The 22,912-nt window shown below is 44.2% G+C and overlaps 1 protein-coding gene across 4 annotated transcripts in view; it reads left to right on the top strand.

Annotated features, from left to right (window-relative positions):
- Window positions 1-2,220: 2,220 nt before the first annotated feature.
- The window catches only part of TECRL (trans-2,3-enoyl-CoA reductase like), a 117,750-nt gene continuing 97,058 nt past the window's right edge, over window positions 2,221-22,912 (top strand). For 3 of the 4 annotated variants that reach the window (XM_043513464.1, XM_043513463.1, XM_043513465.1), the window contains exon 1: window positions 2,232-2,506. In XM_043513464.1, coding sequence (XP_043369399.1) covers window positions 2,273-2,506 — 234 coding nt within the window. In that variant the 5' untranslated portion in view covers window positions 2,232-2,272. Of the gene's footprint in view, window positions 2,507-22,912 lie in introns of all 4 variants that reach the window. The other variant, XM_038399988.2, reaches the window with a different exon arrangement.

Here is a 22,912-nt window from a genome sequence, read left to right as displayed (position 1 = left end):
TGAGGCCCCAAGTGCAGAAAGGTGCCATGACATGTTTATGTATGACATCTGGGGTATTCGCAAAAAGAAAAGGAGTACTTGTGGCACCTTAGAGACTAACAAATTTATTAGAGCATAAGCTTTCGTGAGCTACATGAAAGCTTATGCTCTAATAAATTTGTTAGTCTCTAAGGTGCCACAAGTACTCCTTTTCTTTTTGCGAATACAGACTAACACGGCTGCTACTCTGAAATCTGGGGTATTATTACCTTTCTTCTGCTTTGATTCAGGTTAACCTCCATAGTCATATCAGCTAGAGGTAGGATCACATAATAGATCAAGTAGTATCTCTTGTTAATGTATATAGTCTTGTTATCCATACCTATATTTTGCTATTGTGTGTGCTCATTCTGTTTCCATTGAAGTCAAGCCATTAATTTCCATGGGAGGAGGTTTAGGCCCTATTTATTCAGCTTTGTAGTCCCATATCTTTTTCCCATTTGGCTTTAACTGGTAAGGTGAGATCAGCATTATAACAGGAAAATAACTTTTACAGGTTTGATCCTGCAAATACTTATGCATATGCTTAACTTTATGTATTGTGAATTGTCGTAGTCAAGCCAGTTGGATTACTCACACATGTAAAGATACACGTGTGCATAAGTTTCTGCAAGATCAGGGCCTTAGCCTAGACATTTTATTTTTGATATCTTTGCCACTGTCAATATATGAATTTTAACGCATTCTCCTTTCCATTCTGGTGATTTCCCAGATATTGCAGAGTGCTTCTTTGTATTCAGCAAAATAATTGGTTGACTGCTAAATTATATTTAAATAATGGTTGATTTAAAGGTAACAGAGCCTTATTTTCAGTGCAACTGTGTTAAACCTTTATCTTAGACTATGAGGGTTGGAAGGGCCTTCAGGAGTTCATCTAGTGCAACCCCCCTGCTCAAAGCAGGACCAATCCCCAATTTTTGCCCTGGATCCTTAAATGGCCCCCTCAAGGATTGAACTCACAACCCTGGTTTAGCAGGCTAATGCTCAAACCACTGAGCTACCCCTCTGCCAACAGCCTACTGATGTTTAATCAATACACATGCTGGGTTATCCCACAATAGCGTTCATTGTCCGTGAAACAAGCGGGATGACTTTTTCTGTGCCTACCCTTCCTGAACCAAAGCTGCAAGGCAGATTTTAATAGGTGGGATGGATTCAGTCCTCATTTGGTGCTCTGCCAGTAACATCCTGGAGATTGTGCTAGCAGTGGAGTGTTGTTCCATGTTTATGGGAGAGAGAGGTTCCTGCTAAATATGTGCCATTCAACAGCATACAATGGTGAGACTCTTGAGATGGAAAACATCATGGGGCCACTGCCTTGCTCAAATTCTATGAAAAGGCATTCAGTGACAAATGCAGCAGTAGTAAGGGCATGATGGAAATGTGTGTTGTTTTAACCAGACCCTTATTTAGAAAATTAAGGCCTCTTTTAATTCAGTGGAACATCATAAAAATGGCTAATAGTGTATTGAATTTAGGGGGGAGGGGAGGAAAGGGTTCAAATGACCAGGACCCAAGAAGGTTCTTAAGCATGTACATAACCTTAAGTACATGAAGAGTCCCATTGATTTCATTCTTTTTGAGTATAAATGCTTTCCTGAAATGGAGCCGGGCATAATTTCTTTGGCTTCAATGGAACTGGCATAGCTGAGGAGAGAATTCTGCTCTGAATATGTAACATACCATGGATTGCATTAAACGTAGCCAAATGCCAAACCTTTTCTGCCACCAGGATATGTCAGCAGCTCTCAAATTCTGCTGATGAACTCCTGGCATTTTGTTGTTTTAACTTCCCCTTGTGCATTAACAAACATCTCTAGGGTAGACAACATTTCACATATTTTTCATATATAGACATGTTTAAACACCTAGCCCAGATAGATAACTGTGGAATTCTTTGCATTTCATTCCTGATTCCTTTCTGGCCCTGGAATTTCAGGGACTGACTTGTCATAGTAGAGAATCAAGATAAAGGGAGTAAGTAGGACGTGTTGTTTCAAATGCTGGTTTAAAAAAAAAAGCAGCACATCACAATAGCAAGTTAAATATAGAAATGGATTAGAGAGCCATTGTTTTCAGTCCTGCTAAATAAGACTGGACTCTCAACATGGAATGCCACTTGACCTTTAATGTCTCATCAGTCCATGCTTGTATTTAACTGATGCAGGGAGGACACATTTTCCCTTGGAAGTGTCCTGTGTCGACATGACAGTTGCTGCTGCTGGGTCACAAAATGTTCAGGAGGCATAAACCCAGCGCTCCAGAACACAAGAAGGACTTTGCTGTGCATGGAGCCGTGCTGCCGGGGCCTCAGAATGATATGAGGTCTTTTTTCAACTTGTCTCAGCTTGTACTCTGTGCTGGCCAGCTCAGATCACCACCCATACTCAGGCATTCAAAAATCACTTACTTTGAAGTGGAAATCCTTGATGCCCAAAGTAAGAGGCAGATCTGTGTGGTGGATAAGGTGAGTGTATGTCATTTTCGGCACACTGCTGAGTGTGTGATTCAAATGATGCATTATCCTAACATGGATTTAATCTTGTTCATCCTACTGGGACATACTCAGAATGTCTCCTTATTCACTGTCCTTTGGTTCTTTTTTCTCGTGTTTCAAAACCTTTGCAAATAAAGTTTGCAAGTTTGGATTTTTTATACCTGCTGACTGGTCATCAGAATCAAGCAGCTACTTCACTTGGGTCTTAAAGTTTATGAGATTGCAATGCTTATTTCATGGCCTAATACTTAAACAGGCACTTTAGAAAAGGTAATTCAGTTTTATAAGATATTTGCAACGACTTGAGTCCCTGAAGTACTATTGGTTCTTTCTAGTGTCCAAATGCATTCAGTAGAACCCCATTTATCCAAAGGGGAACTGGGATCCAGAGTAGATTTTCATGTAGGGCAGTTTGGCTAAGAGAGATTTTTGTGTTAATGACATACATCGTGGGGCTTAAATTACATTCAAATTATGGACAAGTGTGGCGAAGGGATTGGATAAGATTGGATTCTACCACATAAGTAAATGCTGGCTTGAGAAAACACCTCAGGAGACTTTATCTAAAAATAAACATTTTCACCACAGATTTCTATTGCAGATTTGGAGGCTGGATTACCTGTGGTTTTTGGGGAAAAGAGGATAATTCATTTTTGCACAGCGAGTACGTGACTATGTGAACTCAGAGTGGCCAAGTCAAAGGCTTGACTTAGATGTGCTCTATGCAAATATAGGGTATAAGTACAGGAACATAGGATTTTCTATAGCAGAACTGACCATTGATACATTCAAAGCTACTTATTAATGTTGGAAAACTACAAATATAGGGTCAGATTCTCAGCTGGAAAAAAATCAGCATTGAGTCAATGCAGCTATGCCAGTGTACACCAGCAGGCAATCTGACCTATTGTATTTTGCTATGAAAATTTGTATCCAGAATATTTCGTTAGAGTATAGAACATTCACATGGCACAGCAGAATTATGAGACTTCTCATTTGGCTGAACAGTAACAGTTTATTATCTTCCCCACTGGAGATTCTTCTTCTCCCCCACTAGAACAAATAACTCAGTCTTCTGAAGATATTTATTTTAACATCTTTTATATGTGCAAGCTGGGATACACCAAAACATTTCCAGCCTTCATGGTCTTTCAAAGTACCATTCTGTAATATAGATATATGGTTAATAGTGAATAAATCCATTAGTTTGTATTAATATTGCAAAATATTTAATGATCAATAAAGTATTTATTCTTATGTAATGTGTGATTATGTCTGTACTGCAGAAGTAACTAGATCTCCTATAATAATAACAATAATGTGATTTTTGAAAATATACTGAATAAAGTATCTAATCAAAATAATAATAATAATAATTAATCATAATAAATTAAGCATGTACCTAACTTTAAATTCATCAGTAGTCCCGTTGATTTCCTGGCATTTACGGCAATGGGAGCAGAATTACGTGAATGCTAAGCACCTTTGAAAAATCCCACCCTAAATGATTTGTCTAAACATTACTGTGCTGTACTGGAACAGCTATGGGCCAGGAGTCCTTGGGTTTTAGTCCTGATACAGCAGAACCCTTTTTATCTGATCTAATTGGGACCGGGGCCAGATCGGATCATCAAAAATCTGTAGAATGGGAAAGTTTGAGGCTGCTGCGCTGCAAGAGAGAAACCCCACTTCTGGACCTGTGTGCGCTGGTTGTTCCATGAATGAGAGAGATGACTAAGATAGGGTCAGATAAACAGGGCTCTACTGTACTGATCTGAGGGCTTCCTTGTGATGTAACTTCCCAAACCTTAAGCTCCCCCTCTTCAAGAGAGGACTCACTGTAGTTATCCACTTCATACCTGAGTGACGGTTGTGACATGCTCCCTCAAAGCCAAGTAAAAAAGGCTCAGTTACAGAAAGGGCAACAGAATTCAGGGGCTTGTGGCTTCTAGTCAAAAAGCCAGGGCCATCTGTGCATTGGCTGCCAATAGCACCTCCCCTACCCCCGCCTCCAAGCATTGTACAAGAGATCATTGAAAAAATAACACAAGCCTCAGATGTCCAAAGCTGCCGAAGGAGTCTGGATATCCAATCCCATTCATCTGAGTGTTCAAACCCTTTAGTATACCATGGAAATCCCATTCCAAAGCAACTTCAAAGGCAGAGATTAAGACATTAATTTCTTTATTGCAACTAGAGCTCATTGGTATCAATGCACCAGATTTCTATAGTTTATTACAGCAATGAAGAGAACATTTCACTAAATTTCACATAACCTGCTGTTTAATTAAATGGAGCACAGACACAGACCTAACTTGACACTTCTAATGTCTGCTTTCCATTTCTAATATAATTGCTATTAGCTTCACTTCTCAACACTGTGCGTAATTATTTCTTGTCAAGATTAATAATAGGTGGGCACACCATGCATGTATATAAAATATATATCTTCTTATTCTGTCCTTGCAAATTGTTAACAGTTGTTAACAGTTCAGAGTATGTTGCTTAGCAAATGCATGTGTAATATTCCCAGTTTAATAAATCTGACTGGAAAACTAAATCAATAATGACAGAGCAAGGGCCTCTTATTCGCTCACCCTTATGGAGGCTCAGGTGGAGGGAACAGATGATTAATCCCTCTGAAGATAAGTACCAGGCACTGCTACCCTGAAGGATTAGTTGTCACCATTACACTGGCACAGAAATCCCATTAAAGTTAATAGAAGATCTATGCATCCAGTAAGGAGAATCCTAGCGCTATAGACTGTCTAGCAAGGAAGATAGTCTTGTGGTTAAGGCATGAGAGTGGGATTTAGGAAATGTGGGTTCAGTTGAACCCACAGACTTCCTGTGCAATGTTGGGTAAATCACTGGATTACTCTGTGCCTTAGCTTGCCTTCTGTAGAATTGCCTTCCTTTTTCTTGTCTATGTAGACTGTAAGATCATTGGGGCTGTCTCTTAGTATGGGTATGTAATATGCCTAGCACCAAAAGGGCCTAATCTTGTTTAAACCCACCTTGTTTATTCACTAATAATGATAATGGGATACTTAAATATAGAGATGTTGTTGGATTCCTTCTTTCTTTTAATATCTCTGGGGGAAAAGATGTCAGACTGTAGTTGCACAAAGAATAAAGTTTCTGCAGGGAGAGGTATAGGAAAGGGGGATTACGAGTAATTCAGCAGTGCCAATCCCAAATATTTAAAAATTATTAGTCAGGAGTTCCACTCCTCACTCCCCAAAAATCATGAGATTGGCTTAAAAATCTTGAAGTGTAAGCACTAATAAATGTTAGGTTCTTTTTACATTTGTTATGGTTTCTGAGCTTGTAAATTACACTTGCTTCAAATTTTCAGACTTTTCTCTGAAACCACAAAGGCTAGAAATTCATTTTTTAAAAGCTGAAATTTACACATAATCCCCTGTCTCCAGGAGCTGGGGCTTTAAGAAAAACATCTAATATTGCAAGACTTGTGATACAAATCCCAAGAGTTGGCAGCACTGGTAATACATTGCATAGGTGTATGTATGTCACAGATGCACTATACACAATTCATAATAATTAATAATACCTAGCTTTTGGGACTCTGCTATGAATGTTGTTATACAAGTGAAATGAGGGATAGCTAAAAATAGCTGCACTCAAGGAGCAGAGCCCCATCGTACTATATGCACATATTGTTACTGTACAGTCTGTGCCCCAAAGAGCTTACAATGTATATCAGATTTACCAGCAAGGTGATGATGCCAAATCCAGCAAAATATTGAAGCATATACTCAATTGTAAAAATATAACTAATCCTGTGGACTTCAGGGGGACTGCTCATGTGCTTAACTTTAAGCATGTGCTTAAGTATTTTGTTGCATCAGGCTACAGCACTCTGCCCTTGCAAGATTGAGTCCTCATAACCCTATCCAGGAAAGCTTCTCTGTTCCTGTTTAACACTTAACACGCGCTACACTTGAAGCAATTTGTGAATATGGGCATTGGACAGGATGGTGAAGTGAGGTCCAAACATTTTATCAGCATGTGTTTGTAATGTGTGTATTATTCATGAATGGTGAAGCTTGAGTGTATGCTACAAATGAGTGTCAGTAAAAATGTAGTCATATATTTATATTAAATATCAAAACACTTCTAAAGAAGGGGGGAAGGAGAAGGGTTCCATCAGCCGTATCAGTGGCCTCTCTGGTGGGGGGAATATGTTAGTATTTTTATGTTTTTGTATTGGGGATACCTCAGAGATTAGATATTACGCGGAAAAGACTAGAGATTTTTCTGAGAAATTTCAAACGGTCGTATCTCCAAACTGTTTTTGTCTGGTTATTCTTCAAAGTTTCCCCAAACTTCTCTTCTAGGAGGAGACCATGCACTCAACATTTTCGGCAGAAAGGGATTATTGTGAAGACATTAGAAAATTGAGGGGAGGAATGAAAAAGGGACCAAGAATAGGAAGTTAGTTGCAGACATAGGTCCTGATCCTTCGAACACTTAAGCACTGTGTAAATATGCTCACATGAGGATTCCCATTGACTACAGTGAAACTACAGCTACTCGCTTGCTTAAGTTTTTTCAATATTGGCATGGAAGGCCCTAATCTTTCAAGAAGATTTGTGTGGGCTGATACCTGTGCCCACATGATGTCCTAGGGAAATCAAAGAGGCTTCACACAAGCATAAAGGGTCCAGCAGCATTGATCAGTTTGCACGATTGTGTCCCAGTTCCTCCCCTTTCCCATCAGACAGGTAGTAAGTTACTTCATCACTTTTCATGGAGCAGCTTTATGACCGTGTGTCCAGCCAGCTATTCTGGCTGTTGAATGGTAGATAGAGCCAGGGGTTTATTGGTAAAATTTGCAGATGAGACAAAAAATGGTGGAGTGATAGTTAATGATGGGGACAGATCAGTTATACAGGCTGACCTGGATTGTGTGGTAACATTGGCTCATTTAAATTAAATGTATTTTAGTGCAGACAAATATAAGGCTACATACATCTAGCAATACAGAATGTAGGTCGCACTTATAAGGTGGGAGACTATACCCTGGAAAGAAGGGACTGTGAAAAGGATGTGAAAACTAACTCATAGAATATCATGGTTGGAAGGGATCTCAGGAGGTCATCTAGTCCAATGCCCTGCTCAGAACAGGAGCAACCCCCAGTTTTTGCCCCAGATCCCAAAACAGCCCCTTCAAGGATTGAACTCACAACCCTGGGTTTAGCAGGCCAATGCTCAAACAACTGAGCTATTCCTCTCCCCAATGCATATGAGCTCCCAATGTGATGCTGTAGCTAAGTGGATGACCATGATCTTTGGATGTATACATGGGGGAATATCAAGTAGGAGTAGGAAGGTGGCATTACCTTTATCTATGGCATTAGTGAGATCATCATTACTGGAATATTGTGTCTAGTTTGGGAGTCCACACTTCAAAAAGGATGTTGAAAAATTGGAAAGGGCTCAGAAAAGAGCTACAAGGCTGATGTAAGGTCAGGCAACCCTCCCTTATAGTGAAAGAGTAAAGAAGCTCAACTTCTTTAGCTTATTCAAGAGAAAGTTAAGAGGTGATTTGACCTCAGTCTATAAATGCCTACATGAGAAAGAGATTTCTGATAGTAGATGGCTCTTTAATCTGAGACAAAGGCATAGTGCGATTCAATGGTTGGAAACTGAAGGTAGACAAATTCAAACCAAAATTCAGGTGCAAATTAGTAATAGTGAAGATAATTAACCAGAGACCTAGAGATGTTGTGGATAATCCATCACTTTGAGTCTTTAAATCAAGACAGGATGTCTTTCTGTGGGCTTGTCTACATGGGGAAAAAATCTGGCGTTGTTAATACACACTGGCTACTCCGCACCAAGTCCCCATGTGGACCCTTTCACACTGCATTAAAAGTGTGTTAAGCTAAAGCACACTAAGGCACTCTTAATACAGAGGGAGGCCTGGTCTACATCTAAAATTTTGATCGACCTAGCTATATATATCAGGCTGTGAAAAATTTCACTCCCAGTGCAGCGTAGTTAAATTGACCTAATCCCCACTGTATATGCAACCAGATCCACAGAAGAATTCTTCTGTTGACCTAGCTCCTGCCTCCTAAAAGGGTGCATGGAAAAACCTCTTCCATGGCTATAGTAAGTGTCTACACTACAGAGGTGCAGCTGCAGTGTAGACCCACCCTAAGAATGTCCATAAAGAGAGTTAATGTGAATTTGTTTTCACTTCGCACCCTAGCTCCCTCCACACTAATGCCCACAGGTAGAAAAGCCCCCAAGCTCAAACAGAAGTTATGGGGTTCTATGCGGGAATCACTGGGTGAGATTTATCATCTTGTGTTTATACAGCAGGGCCAACTAGAAAATCATTAATTAATTGATCTTTAACTATTCATGGTAAATAGGCCCAATGGCCTGTGATGGGATGTTAGATGGGGTGGGATCTGAGTTATTACAGAGAATTCTTTCCTGGGTATCTGGCTGGTGAATCTTGCCCACATGCTCAGGGTTCAGCTGATCGCCATATTTGGGGTCAGGAAGGAATTGTCCTCCAGGGCAGATTGGCAGAGGCCCTGGGGGGTTTTCGCCTTCCTCTGTAGCATGTGGTACGGGTCACTTGCTGGACGATTCTCTGCACCTTGAAGTCTTTAACCAATGATTTGAGGACTTCAATAGCTCAGAGATAGATGAGAGGTTTATTGCAGGAGTGGGTGGATGAGATTCGGTGGCCTGCGTTGGGCAGGAGGTCAGACTAGACGATCATAATGGTCCCTTCTGACCTTAATATCTATGAATCTATGAATCATAATGGTCCCTTCAGGCCATAGAATCTATGAATCTCTCTCCACCCACTTGGTCACAACAGGCAGTAACTCTTGTTCTCCTTCCTAAAGCTGGGTCACAGTCTGCAGGGGAGTGAGAAGGCCTCTGATTAGAAATGGTCAACATATTTTGTTCAAGCTTTTACATACATATATAACAATGTCCCCCACCCCCAGCCTACATTTGTGTTGGGTTTCTTTCTGTAGCCTCGCTTTTTCCATTTTGGCAGTGAAAAGGAATGGGGAGGAGGTGAGCGAAGGGAAGGAAAAAAAAGAAAAGGGAGGAAGACAGAAAACCCCCAAAGCCAATCAGTACATACCTACATGGGGAACAAAAATTTGATAATGGACTTTTCAATCTAGCCAACAAAGATGTAACTAGATCCAAGGGTTGGAAGACAATTTCTTCATGGAAATAAGGTGCACAATTTTAACAGTGAGGGTAATTAGCCATTGGAACAACTTGCCAGGGGTTGTGGTGGATTCTCCATCACTGGGCAATTTTTAAATCAATATTGTTGTTTTTCTAAAAGACCTACTCTAGCTCAAACAGGAATTATTGTGGGGAAGATGTGGGCCCTGTGTTATAGTGAAGGTCAGACTAGATGACAACAGTGGTACTTTGTAAACTATGCATATGTGTTCTGGAAAGCTATGAAAAACTGAAAACATGTCGATGTTCAGTTTTCATCTTTTTTCATCAAAAACATAGAACATTTCAAAATTGTTCATGAACGTTACTTACCATTTTCCAACCAGCTTTATTTGTCCTTTATTCCAAACTGCAGACATAGTCTATTTTGAAGGTTCTAAATGTGCAATGGTTTGATGGATGAACGCTGTTAAATCAACTTAGCCATTTATGTCTATGCTGCAGCATTTGCCATATACAATTTTTTCTTCAGATTAACTTGTAGTAGAATGCGTTTTCCAACAAATATTGCACAGTGTAATTAATTTTGCATGATTTGCTTTTAAGACAGAATGTGTTGTACAGCATTGTTTTGCAGGAGAACTCACCTGTGGGAAAGCAACAGAGAAAGCTTTCCTCATCAAAAGCCTTCAAGCTCAGCAGTTATGTGATTCAGCATTTGGCTGGCTGAGCTATGCACGAGGACGCACTCCCAGGGCTTGAGTCTCTTACAGGGCAGGGATTTCTATCTTATGAACTTTCTGAGGTCTCTTCACAAGCAGATCTCACTTCCTAAAATGCATAGGACAGGAGCTCTGCAAACCTTGGGAAGCCCACTTTCTCTCTGCTCTGCAAATCAACCCCCACCATTCCAGTGTCCCCACCTACTGCTGCCCCTTCCCCATTGCAACTCCACTGTCCGCTGACTCATACCATTTTCTATTTATCCGAAATAAGTACGTAAATGTTAGATGCAGCATTGCCAACTGTTGTGATTTTATCACAAGTCTTGTGATATTGGGGGTTTTCTTGATGCCTCAGCTCCTGGAGTCATGTGATTATGTGAGACTCTCAATTTTCATTTTTTAAAAAAGTATCCTTCAATTCCTCATGATTGCAGAGGAAAACTTGAATATGTGTACCCTAAAAGCTTACAAACCAGCAGGCAAATAAATAAGCCTTCAGATTTATTATTATTATTTTCTATCTCATGATTTTTATGACATGCTCATGATTTGGGGGGCTTGCCTCATGATTTTTGAATGCTTGAAAAGCACGATATAAGACCTATGTATTATTGTTATGCATTTATTAATATTCATAGGTACAAAAATTATGTAAACTATGGACTGACCGTTGATGTCTCTCTCTATCTGCTTCATTTGGAAGCTCTCTGGGGCAGGTATCATCCTTTTGTTTTATGTTTGTACAACACCTAACTCAATGGGGTCCTGCTCTATGTCTGGGGTTCCCCAACATTACTGTAATACAAATAAATAATGATAATTAGTATTATTATTAATCAATGTAATTCTATTGCCCATGTTGCTATATGATATGACATTGTGTAATCAGCGTAAGCCACAAAACAACATTAGGCTTGATTTTGATTTCCCTCACACTGGTTTTACATTTGTATAACTATCTTGGCTTAACTAGACTGTAAACGCTTTGGGCAAGGGACCATCTTTTTGGTCTGCATTTTTGGTCTACAGCACCTCGCATAATGTGGTCCTGCTCCATGGCTTAACTTTCTAAGCCTACCATCTTCATCATCATAATTCAATGGAGTTGCTCCTGTTTTATACTGGTATCAGAGCACAATCAGGCCTCTTGTCCTTATTTTATAGAAGCTAGACCCTGGTATCATATCCCACCCAGAAGGAACTTCGCTGATCTCCACTCTTTGAAGAGTGGAATAATAAAGTAGTTATCTTCCTCCATAGCTCACAAGCAGCCAAATAAAGCAGGCATGAGTCAGGCATGTATAATCATCTCTAGCAAGTAAAATTAACTTCCCACACTCTGACCTGTATGTAATATTTATAAATATCGCATTCATTTGTACGTGAGCAATTGCTACCTTTATAATAGGGTATTAAGTGTTCTTAAAGCTATTTCCTGCAATAACATGACATTTGATTTTACATCAGACTCATCTCTTTAGCTGTACAATGCGGCGGTGACGGGCTAGGAGAAGTAGCATTGAACAGCTCCTTTTCTAGGAAATGTACTCAGGTTCTCTCTTAAGACAAGAAAAAGTTTTATAACAGCTGCCAAGAGTCTTGATCTAGCAGTGACCATCACTGGGAACAGCAGCAGCTAACCAAAACCTTTATTTTCAGGACCACTAAAATCCAGATAGGATATTTGCATAATACTTTTGAAAGATTCTTTAGACATTCTGAACACATTCCATTCTGGGGTTTCTCAAGCTATTAATTACAACTATGAACTGTAAAACTGTTTTCTAGTATAATTTAGTTGTCTTACAGCTATCTGTGTATACACTTCATAAATGAAAAAATGCAAATAATTTTAATGGAACATCATGAACTCCAAAGGTCTTTTTAAAGGAATATGTGCTTTATTAAACAATGGAATTATTAGAAACCTTTCCTCCTAGTACTTACAGTACATTGCAGCCCTTGATTATCCCTTGGTTAATTGTCTTGAATACCTTTTAAGGTAGCTTTTCTATCCAACCAGTGATTATGTGCTAACTGTTATGTCCATTGATAGAGCTAGGCCAATGTGTTCAGACGAAATAAGAAACTGTCTGAACCTTCAAAACAAAATGCACGTGGGTCTGATCCAAAGATCATGGGAGTCAGAGAAGTTCATCTGTTTGGATTGACAGGAAGGAAGGCAAAGGTTGGGAATGGAGGAAAGGCAGATTTCAAAAGCCTTTTCTTCAATACACAAAAAGAATGAGAGACAAAGAGGGAAAAGGAAAACCTCAAATGATGTATTCAGCTAGTGGGCCTGATTCTCCATTGTCCCACAACTTCTGCAGTCATCAAGACCATGGCAAAGCTAATGCAAAGGGGGCATAAAATGGTACTGTTCTGATGTGGTGTTGTTTTACATGTACTTTGCACTGGTGAAAATGACCATGCAAAGGGCAGGGTGGTGAAGAATCAGGCCCCAGGGTGGTGAAGACTGAGATGAACAGAAATGTTGGAGGACAAAATTAGGGACTCTCATCCAGTGCAAATCATCAAATCTGTCAAATGTCTCCCCAGTGTTTTGTTTTTTTATTGCAGTCATAACATTTCCTTTGACAGGGAAACACACTAGGCCTCACTGAAGTCAGCAGTGGCTGTGGCTCTAATTCCCCAGGTTTGGGTTCATGTACGATACGCCTCACTAAAGAACCACCAACTTTTCCCTGTGGCAGCGCCCTGTCCTCCAGCAGTGGGAACAGCCTGCCCCCTTGCAGCGACTGAGATACATGCAGAAAGCATGCACTTCACTCCACCCCAACCTACAACATAGCCCCTGTGCTTTTGCTCTGCTCGAGGGTCGGGGAGGGGGAGGGAAGAGTCCCATGAGAGACCATGCAGTGGTACTTAGCCCTGCACAGTGCAGGACTCCACAACAAAGGGGTGGGGACAGTTCAAGGACTGGCTGGGTGCAGGCTGGAGGGTCCACTATTATGCAGATCCTCTTCTCTGGAGAGGGAGTGCTTATGGCTGCAGTGCCTAGTGAGGCCTGCCTTCCATACCTCCACCCCAGCTCCCTGGGGAACTACCCCGTGGCCAAGCCCAGCTGCTTAGGGTGGGTGCTGGAATGACGGTTTGGAACAAACTGCTTCACCTTCTAAAGAGGGGCATCCTGGTCTAGCAAATAGGGCACTGGCCTATGGCTCAGATAGCGGGGGTTCTAGTCTTGGCTTGGCTACAGACCTACTATCCAGCCTTGGGCGACTCAGTGGAACTTGCGTATCCTTTCCTAACCCTATTTTCAATATAAGCTCTTTGGGTCAGGATCTGTCTCTTATGATGTGTTTGTATGGCATCTAGAACCATAGGCCACTGACCTTGGCTGGGGCCTCTAGGTTCTACTGCAATAGAAGTAATAATTCATTTACAAGCATATTACAAGCAGACATTTGCCGTGTCACCTAGTGGCTAGAGTCTGGGATCAGACTGGAACTCAGGAAACCTGGGTTCCATTTTTGGCTTGGCCACTAGCCAACTGAGTGGTTCCGGGCAATTCACTTCACCACCCTGCCTCAGTTTCCCGACCTGTAAAATGGGGATAATGATTCTGACCTCCTTTGTAAAGTGCTTTGAGATCTATCATGGAAAGGGCAAACTCTGAGCTAGGTATTATTATTGCTAATTATTTATTCAAAACTGAATTGGACTCCAACCACCAGATAGGGAGGGAAAACAAAAATAAACTAAAGAGAAAACCCTACCCTGGGTAACTAGTTGAACCTTGCAAAATACCCTCCAGGTGAGCAAACTCAAGTTCTATTAAACTGGAATCATTGGACTCACCTCTTCCTATTCTCATAGAAATGTCAATACTGTATCTGATAGTTTCATGTAAAAGGGGAGATTTGCATATATTATTTTCTGCTTGCTCTTCCCTATTATTTCTCTTGTTCCGATGTGGTTTTGCACACAGAATACCTGGGAGCAGCCTTTGAAGCTATTGATTTATTTAGCAGCGATCAGGTTTTCTGCTAAGGAGAAAGTTGCTAACCTTGGGGCATGAAAAGTTGGTAAAGTGGGTAATTTAGAGAATTATAGAAACCATTAAAGAGGATTCCTGCTTTAAATGATAGTAATTTCAAAGTTTGGAAGACTCTTTTAAATGTCAGGGTTTTACTTATTCATTCTCTACTATAGTGAGAAGACTCTTTAGACCTGAAAAAAAATGAAATCCAAATTTTAAGGGCCTGATTTCAATTAATCCCTTTGACATCAATGGGCTTTTCATCAAGCTGTTCATAAGAGCCATCATCCTGGCTAAGAACAGTAGGTCATCTTTCCCCCTGTTGTAAGTCCAGGAAATTAAGGGGAGTTACAACAGGGATGGATATGGCCCAGTATATATCTATGGGGGCAGATCCTCAGCTGTGTAAAGGATTATTATATTGAGGATAATTCATGGGTAATTGCAAGTTATGCAGTAGCATTGCAAAATTAAATCTGAGGCCGATGCCATATTAGTCTAGTGGTTAATCAGCAGAACCCATGATGGAAATGTGGGTGTATGATCACATCCTATATGTGTATTACTATAGCATTAAAATGTATCAGGGTATGATTTATTGGTATATGTTTTAGGTACTTTCTGAAGTATGAAGCCTGTGGTACTTCACAACGTACCTGAGTAGTAATGTAGTAATGTAGCAATGGACTATAAATAAGCCCCGGAATATATTAATACTGTAATCATAATATGACTTTCTAAGTTTAAATCATTCTTTTTTAAAACTATCTTTTAAAAACCATTCTCTCCTTTTTAATGTACACTGTACTTCAACAATAAAAAAAAATGAGTTGAAAAGAGAGGCCACAAACATCTTCTGTTGATAGTCTTTGGTATTGTGAGAAAAAATTGGAATTTCTAACCACACCAGTCTTAGAGCTGACCTTTAATCCCTATTACATTGTATCCTTTATTTCCTGCTTTCTCTTGTCCCTTTCTCCTCTTTTTATTTCCCTGCAAGGACTGGGAATCCCGGCAGTCCCGGCCCTGAGGAGCAACGATGGGTGAATAACTGATTTTTCAGTTCTCTGTTCGAAAAAACCAACCATCGACCCCAACTAACCCAAACCAACCAACCATCGACCCCAAACAATTTTTTTTTCCAAAATATTTAGCAAATCGAAAAGTTGAAAAACAATTCATTTCAGGTCAAATAAAACGATTTGGTCCACCCGAAGCTAAACATTTTATTTCAATTTTAGGTATTTTTAACATTTAAAAAAAAATAAAAGTAAGATCATTTCTCAATGAAATATTATTTCAATGTGAAAAATTGAAATGCTTCATTTCAGAAATGTCAAAACAAAACATGTCAGCTTTTCTGGATTTTGTTTTTTTAGTTTGACTGAAACAATTTGCTGAACTCAAAGCAAATCCACAAAATGTTTCGGTTGAATTGAATCCACATTTTTGGCCACAAAACCCCAAACCAAAACAAATTTTGGCTGAAAAATTTCTCGGAGCTCTGCTGAAGAGCATATGGATTAAATATACAAAATAAGATGAGAACAGCATTATTATCCCTATTTTACAGATGGGGAAATGAGACACAGAGAGATTAGGTGACTTGTCCAATGTCACACAATAAACCTGTGTCAGAGCAGGGAACTAAACACAGATCTCCTGAATCCTCCTAACCACAAGACCTTCCTTCTGAGCCTGCAATGTGAACTTAACCTTGGTGGTGTCCTTTCTGTATGATGCTATGAAGTGATGTTGCATAGCAAAGCTGGTGACGTTTGCTCAGAAATGAGTATACATGGGGGGCATAGTAAAGTCAGGAACAGACTGAAAGCTTTTTAAATGTTAACAGACTTCTTTCTCTTTCCATTTTACCTTATCACACCCCAATGCCTTAAGTATTTTCCTGCATTATCTGTCCTTTGCTTTCAGCAATTTCCTTGCAAAGAGAGACTATTTTAAGTGCCAAGATGACATTGGGAAGGTAGAAAATAATGACTGCCCCTAAGTATTCAAGTATTCTCAGCCACTGGGTGCAAAGGGATTCTGTAACTGTAAATGAAAATGAAGTCTCCTACAACATTATTAATAGTCATGCGCTACTTCTACCACACTTTTCAAATATAGATTTGATTGATTCGAAGTTCTCCAGGATGACAGCAACCCTTTGTTTAGGGCACCTGCGGAAATTACTACCTAATATATTACCTAAAAATAGCTACTACTATGATATCAGTCTAGTATATCTTTGGGACTAAATTCTCTAATGTTATAAATTGGCACAGCTCTACAGAAATCAATACATCTGTGATGATTTGTACTAGCAGAGAATTTGGACCCTCTATTCTTGATATTTTTGGATGCTGTCTGCAAGTAAAATTAATTCAGAACGACAAAGTATTCCATTGAGATTATTTTATATGTCAAAGCCAATCTGAGCACACAATTATCGGTAGTAAATTACTAATTGTGATCAATCAATACCCATGTAGGTGTTAAGGCTTAAACTAAAACCATAGCTCTGAACATACATGAATTCTGGGAAAGTCTGGGTCCAGATCTCAGTTTAGGGTATTTAGGCTCCTAACGTCCATGGATTTCCACACCTGTCTGTATCTGGGCCTTAGTGTTTAACTTACACAGCAATCCATGGTTAAGGTGTCAAATTCCATGATAGAAGATTTAATCACTGGCAGTTACTGAAGATACTTTCTTATATGTAACCACTTATCTCCCATAAGCATGGGACTCTTGTGAATAATATAACATATCCCTTGAGAGTTTGAAAGTGATTATCATGATACTCCTTCATGGCTCAAGCTCAAATGGGGTCAGAACTGGAGAGCATGTAGGGAGGATATGGACAGTGCAACAACTTTTTTAATACTGTTTGAAAATGAGCACAAAGAAGAACAAATCAGCTAAAGCTAAGTCAAAGGCATAAAATGAAGATGAATTAGAATGGCTCTTTCTTCGCACTGATTTTTCATCAATTCCTGCTGATTACTGATAGCACAGAATGTGCCCTAAGCAAGGGCTGTGTATGCAAGAGATACTTGTTGCATGCTTCATTTTAACAAATAAATGGCATTCCCATTAGTTATTGTGACAGGGCACCCGCCCACTTCCCAGAATGCAATAGGACTGGCTCTGGGAGGGATAAAACCAGGACGCCGTTAGCCTACTGAGACAGGGTTGGGCCAGATGGCTATAGGATAGTGATTTTTTTTCCTTTTTCTTTTTTACAGGGACAGGAGTGTGGTCAAAGGGTCAAACGAAGGGAACTGGATGGGGACACTAAGCAGAGAACCCCGGACAGCGCCCACTGCTCCTCAAAGACATCAAGGGAGTCAGTGGACGCTGCCGAGAGGAACTCTGTCCAGATATGTGAATGGACCGAGGATCGGAAATAGGCCCCACAGTCACAGGAGACTCCACCAGTCAACTTCCTCACTCTGGTTTTATAGATGGCCATTTTAGCCAGGGCCAGGAGGAGGTTGACCAGGAGATCCCGTGACTTTGTGGGGCCACGGATGGGAAGTGCATAAATATGAAAGTGAGGGGAAAAGTGCAACCAAAAGTGTAATAAATATTGGTGAGGTGCTGGAATAGGGGCTGCAGCCTGGCACACACCAGATATATGTGTGCCAGGGTTTCCCTCACGCTGCAAAAGGGGAAGGTGTCCGGGATAGGGGTGAACCGCGCCAAGAACACGTCCATGCTCACGGCTCCATGAAGGAGCCATCAACTGATATCCCCGGCGGGCCTCGGGACCAAGGTGGAATATAGGCTGGCCCACTGGGGCTCCACACCCTCCAAAGCAGGTCCCGCCATTTTGTATGGGGGTGGGACATAAGGGTGAAGGCATGTAGGGTGTGGAGCACGAGCGTGTACAGATGTTTCCTTGGCACGGTTTGGAAACAGACTGGCTGCAGCTTGTGCAGACGGCTCACAGTGAAGGGGTGAGGGGGTCAGTTGGGTCCACGGGGCACGGGCCCAAATAAAGGGTCCGGCGGGCCTGGGGTAGAGGGTGGGCTCGTGCAGGACCCGGTTGAGGTAAACCTGAGCAGTGGGCGGCAAAGCGGCCTTCACCTCCTGAAGTATGCGCTGCGGAATACAAGGTCTAGAAAGCCCCATGCACTGAGCGAGTGTCAGGGGATCCAGCCAGTCTCCCCGGTCATAGTTCAGGAGGTCTCCGACTTTTGTGACCTCTGCCAGGACCAAACTCTGGCGCACCGAGCGGGACTCTGCACCTGCACACGGAGCTGGGGGTTGTGCAGCAGGGGCTCTGTGAGGAGATCTGCCCCCTCGGTGGCCGCCACGGACCTGGTCGTAGGAAAGAGTTTCCAGGTCCGGAGGAGGTTCTGGTAGAAGACCGGCAGCCCGGAGAGGTCTCGCGGAAGACCTCTCGGATGGAGATAAAGGAGTTGCCGGTCGTATCGGAGCCATCGGAAGCGGCGCAGGAAGGCGTGCGCCAGTATGCTCCATGCCAGAATACCTGCACCGTAAAGGAGCCTCTGCAGGGCCTGGAGGCAGAAGACATGGACCTGAGTAAGCGGACATTTCAGGCCCTGCCCTCCCTCCTCCAGGGGTAGAAGGGATAAAACCAGCCTAGGGAGGCTGAATCTTATTGGGATCCGGGAAGTGGGCGGGCGAGGCCCGTCCACTGCTAAAGGATCCCCCCCAGCCTAAAAGGGGGATCCACAGGACCTAGATGCCCAAAAAATTCCGGGGGACAACTAATAAAATAACAGGGACAGGAGTGTGGTCAAAGGGTCAAACGAAGGGAACCGGATGGGGACACTGAGCAGAGAACACTGGACAGTGCCCACTGCTCCTCAAAGGCGTCAAGGGAATCAGAGGACGCCGCCCAGAGGAACTCTGCCCGGATACGTGAACGGACCGAGGATCGGAAATAGGCCCTACAGTCACAGGAGACTCCATCGGCCAACCTCCTCACTCTGGTTTTGTAGATGGCCATTTTAGCTAGGGCCAGGAGGAGGGTGAACAGGAGATCCCGTGACTCTGTGGGGCCACGGATAGGGAGTGCATAAATGAGAAGGTGAGGGGAGAAATGCAGCCAAAAACATAATAAGATATTGGTGAGGAGCCGGAATAGGGGCTGCAGCCTGGCACACTCCAAGTAGACATGTGCCAGGGTATCCCTCATGCCGCAAAAGGGGCAGGTGTCTGGGATTGAAGTGAACCGCGCCAAGTACACGCCTGTGCTCACGGCTCCGTGAAGGAGCCGCCAACTGACATCCCCGGCGGGCCTTGGGACTAAGGTGGAATATAGGCTGGCCCACCGGGGCTCCTCACCCTCCAAAGGTGGCAGGAGGTCCCACCATTTTGTATCAGGGCGGGACACGAGGGTGCGGACGTGAAGGGTGTGGAGCACGAGCGTGTAGAGATGTTTTCTTGGCGCGGTTTGAAAACAGACCGGCTGCATCTCGTGCAGCCGGCTTCTAGTGAAGGGGTGAAGGGATCGGTTGGGTCCACGGGGCAGGGGTCCAATTAAAAGGTCCGGCGGGCCTGGGGTAGTGGGTGGGCGGGCCGTGCCCTAGTGCAGGACCCGGTCGAGATAAACCCGAGCAGCGGGCGGCAAAGCGGCCTTCACCTCCTGAAGTATGCGCCGGGGAGTACAAGGTCTGGAAAGCCCCATGCGTTGAGCGAAGGTTAGGGGATCCAGCGAGTTTCCCCGGTCATAGTCCAGGAGGTCTCCGACTCTTGTGACCTCTGCCAGGACCAAACTCTGGCGCACCGAGCGGGACTCCGCCACCTGCACACGAAGCTGGAGGTTGTGTAGCAGGGGTCCGCGAGGAGATCTGCCCCCTCGGTGGCCGCCACGGACCTGGTCGTAGAAAATAGTTTCCAGGTCCGGAGGAGGTCCTGGTAGAAGACCGGCAGCCCAGAGAGGTCTTGCAGAAGACCTCTCGGATGGAGATAAAGGAGCTGCCGGTCGTATCGGAGCCCTCGGAAGCGGCGCAGGAAGGCGTGCCCCAGTATGCTCCATGCCAGAATACCTGCACCGTAAAGGAGCCTCTGCAGGGTCTGGAGGCAGAAGACATGGACCTGAGTAAGCGGACATTTCAGGCCCTGCCCTCCCTCCTCCAGGGATAGAAGGGATAAAACCAGCCTAGGGAGGCTGAGTCTTATTGGGATCCGGGTAGTGGGCGGGCGAAGCCCGTCCACTGCTAAAGGGTCCCCCCCAGCCTAAAAGGGGGTCCACAGGACCTAGATACCCAAAAAATTCCGGGGGACAACTAATAAAATAACAGGGACAGGAGTGCGGTCAAAGGGTCAAAAGAAGGGAACCGGACGGGGACACCGAGCAGAGAACCCCGGACAGAGCCCACTGCTCCTCAAAGGCGTCAAGGGAGTCAGAGGACGCTGCCCAGAGGATCTCTGCCCGGATACGTGAACGGACCGAGGATCGGAAATAGGCCCTACAGTCACAGGAGACTCCATCGGCCAACCTCCTCACTCTGGTTTTGTAGATGGCCATTTTAGCTAGGGCCAGGAGGAGGTTGACCAGGAGATCCCGTGACTTTGTGGGGCCACGGATAGGGAGTGCATAAATGAGAAGGTGAGGGGAGAAGTGCAACCAAAAACGTAATAAGATATTGGTGAGGAGCCGGAATAGGGGCTGCAGCCTGGCACACTCCAAGTAGACATGTGCCAGGGTATCCCTCATGCCGCAAAAGGGGCAGGTGTCTGGGATTGTGGTGAACCGCGCCAAGTTCACGCCCGTGCTCACGGCTCCGTGAAGGAGCCGCCAACTGACATCCCCGGCGGGCTTTGGGACTAAGATGGAATATAGGCTGGCCCACCGGGGCTCTTCACCCTCCAAAGGTGGCAGGAGGTCCCGCCATTTTGTATCGGGGCGGGACATGAGGGTGTGCGCGTGAAGGGTGTGGAACACGAGCGTGTAGAGATGTTTTCTTGGCGCGGTTTGAAAACAGACCGGCTGCATCTCGTGCAGCCGGCTTCTAGTGAAGGGGTGAAGGGATCGGTTGGGTCCATGGGGGAGGGGTCCAATTAAAAGGTCCGGCGGGTCTGGGGTAGTGGGTGGGAGGGGCGTGCCCTCGTGCAGGACCCGGTCGAGGTAAACCTGAGCAGCGGGCGGCAAAGCGGCCTTCACCTCCTGAAGTATGCGCCGGGGAGTACAAGGTCTGGAAAGCCCCATGCGCTGAGTGAAGGTTAGGGGATCCAGCCAGTCTCCCCGGTCATAGTCCAGGAGGTCTCTGACTCTTGTGACCTCTGCCAGGACCAAACTCTGGCGCACCGAGCGGGACTCCGCCACCTGCACACGAAGCTGGGGGTTGTGTAGCAGGTGTCCGCGAGGAGATCTGCCCCCTCGGTGGCCGCCACGGACCTGGTCGTAGAAAAGAGTTTCCAGGTCCGGAGGAGGTCCTGGTAGAAGACCGGCAGCCCAGAGAGGTCTTGCAGAAGACCTCTCGGATGGAGATAAAGGAGCTGCCGGTCGTATCGGAGCCCTCGGAAGTGGCGCAGGAAGGCGTGCGCCAGTATGCTCCATGCCAGAATACCTGCACCGTAAAGGAGCCTCTGCAGGGTCTGGAGGCAGAAGACATGGACCTGAGTAAGCGGACATTTCAGGCCCTGCCCTCCCTCCTCCAGGGGTAGAAGGGATAAAACCAGCCTAGGGAGGCTGAGTCTTATTGGGATCCGGGTAGTGGGCGGGCGAAGCCCGTCCACTGCTAAAGGGTCCCCCCCAGCCTAAAAGGGGGATCCACAGGACCTAGATACCCAAAAAATTCCGGGGGACAACTAATAAAATAACAGGGACAGGAGTGCGGTCAAAGGGTCAAAAGAAGGGAACCGGACGGGGACACCGAGCAGAGAACCCCGGACAGAGCCCACTGCTCCTCAAAGGCGTCAAGGGAGTCAGAGGACGCCGCCCAGAGGAACTCTGCCCGGATACGTGAACGGACCGAGGATCGGAAATAGGCCCCACAGTCACAGGAGACTCCATCGGCCAACCTCCTCACTCTGGTGTTGTAGATGGCCATTTTAGCTAGGGCCAGGAGGAGGTTGACCAGGAGATCCCGTGACTTTGTGGGGCCACGGATAGGGAGTGCATAAATGAGAAGGTGAGGGGAGAAGTGCAACCAAAAACGTAATAAGATATTGGTGAGGAGCCGGAATAGGGGCTGCAGCCTGGCACACTCCAAGTAGACATGTGCCAGGGTATCCCTCATGCCGCAAAAGGGGCAGGTGTCTGGGATTGTGGTGAACCGCGCCAAGTTCACGCCTGTGCTCACGGCTCCGTGAAGGAGCCGCCAACTGACATCCCCGGCGGGCTTTGGGACTAAGATGGAATATAGGCTGGCCCACCGGGGCTCTTCACCCTCCAAAGGTGGCAGGAGGTCCCGCCATTTTGTATCGGGGCGGGACATGAGGGTGTGCGCGTGAAGGGTGTGGAACACGAGC

Source organism: Dermochelys coriacea, chromosome 4, assembly GCF_009764565.3.
Source record: "Dermochelys coriacea isolate rDerCor1 chromosome 4, rDerCor1.pri.v4, whole genome shotgun sequence".
Lineage (NCBI taxonomy): Eukaryota > Metazoa > Chordata > Testudines > Dermochelyidae > Dermochelys > Dermochelys coriacea.
The sequence above is the reverse complement of the archived record's forward strand: the minus strand, read 5'-3'. Positions and strand labels throughout refer to the sequence as shown.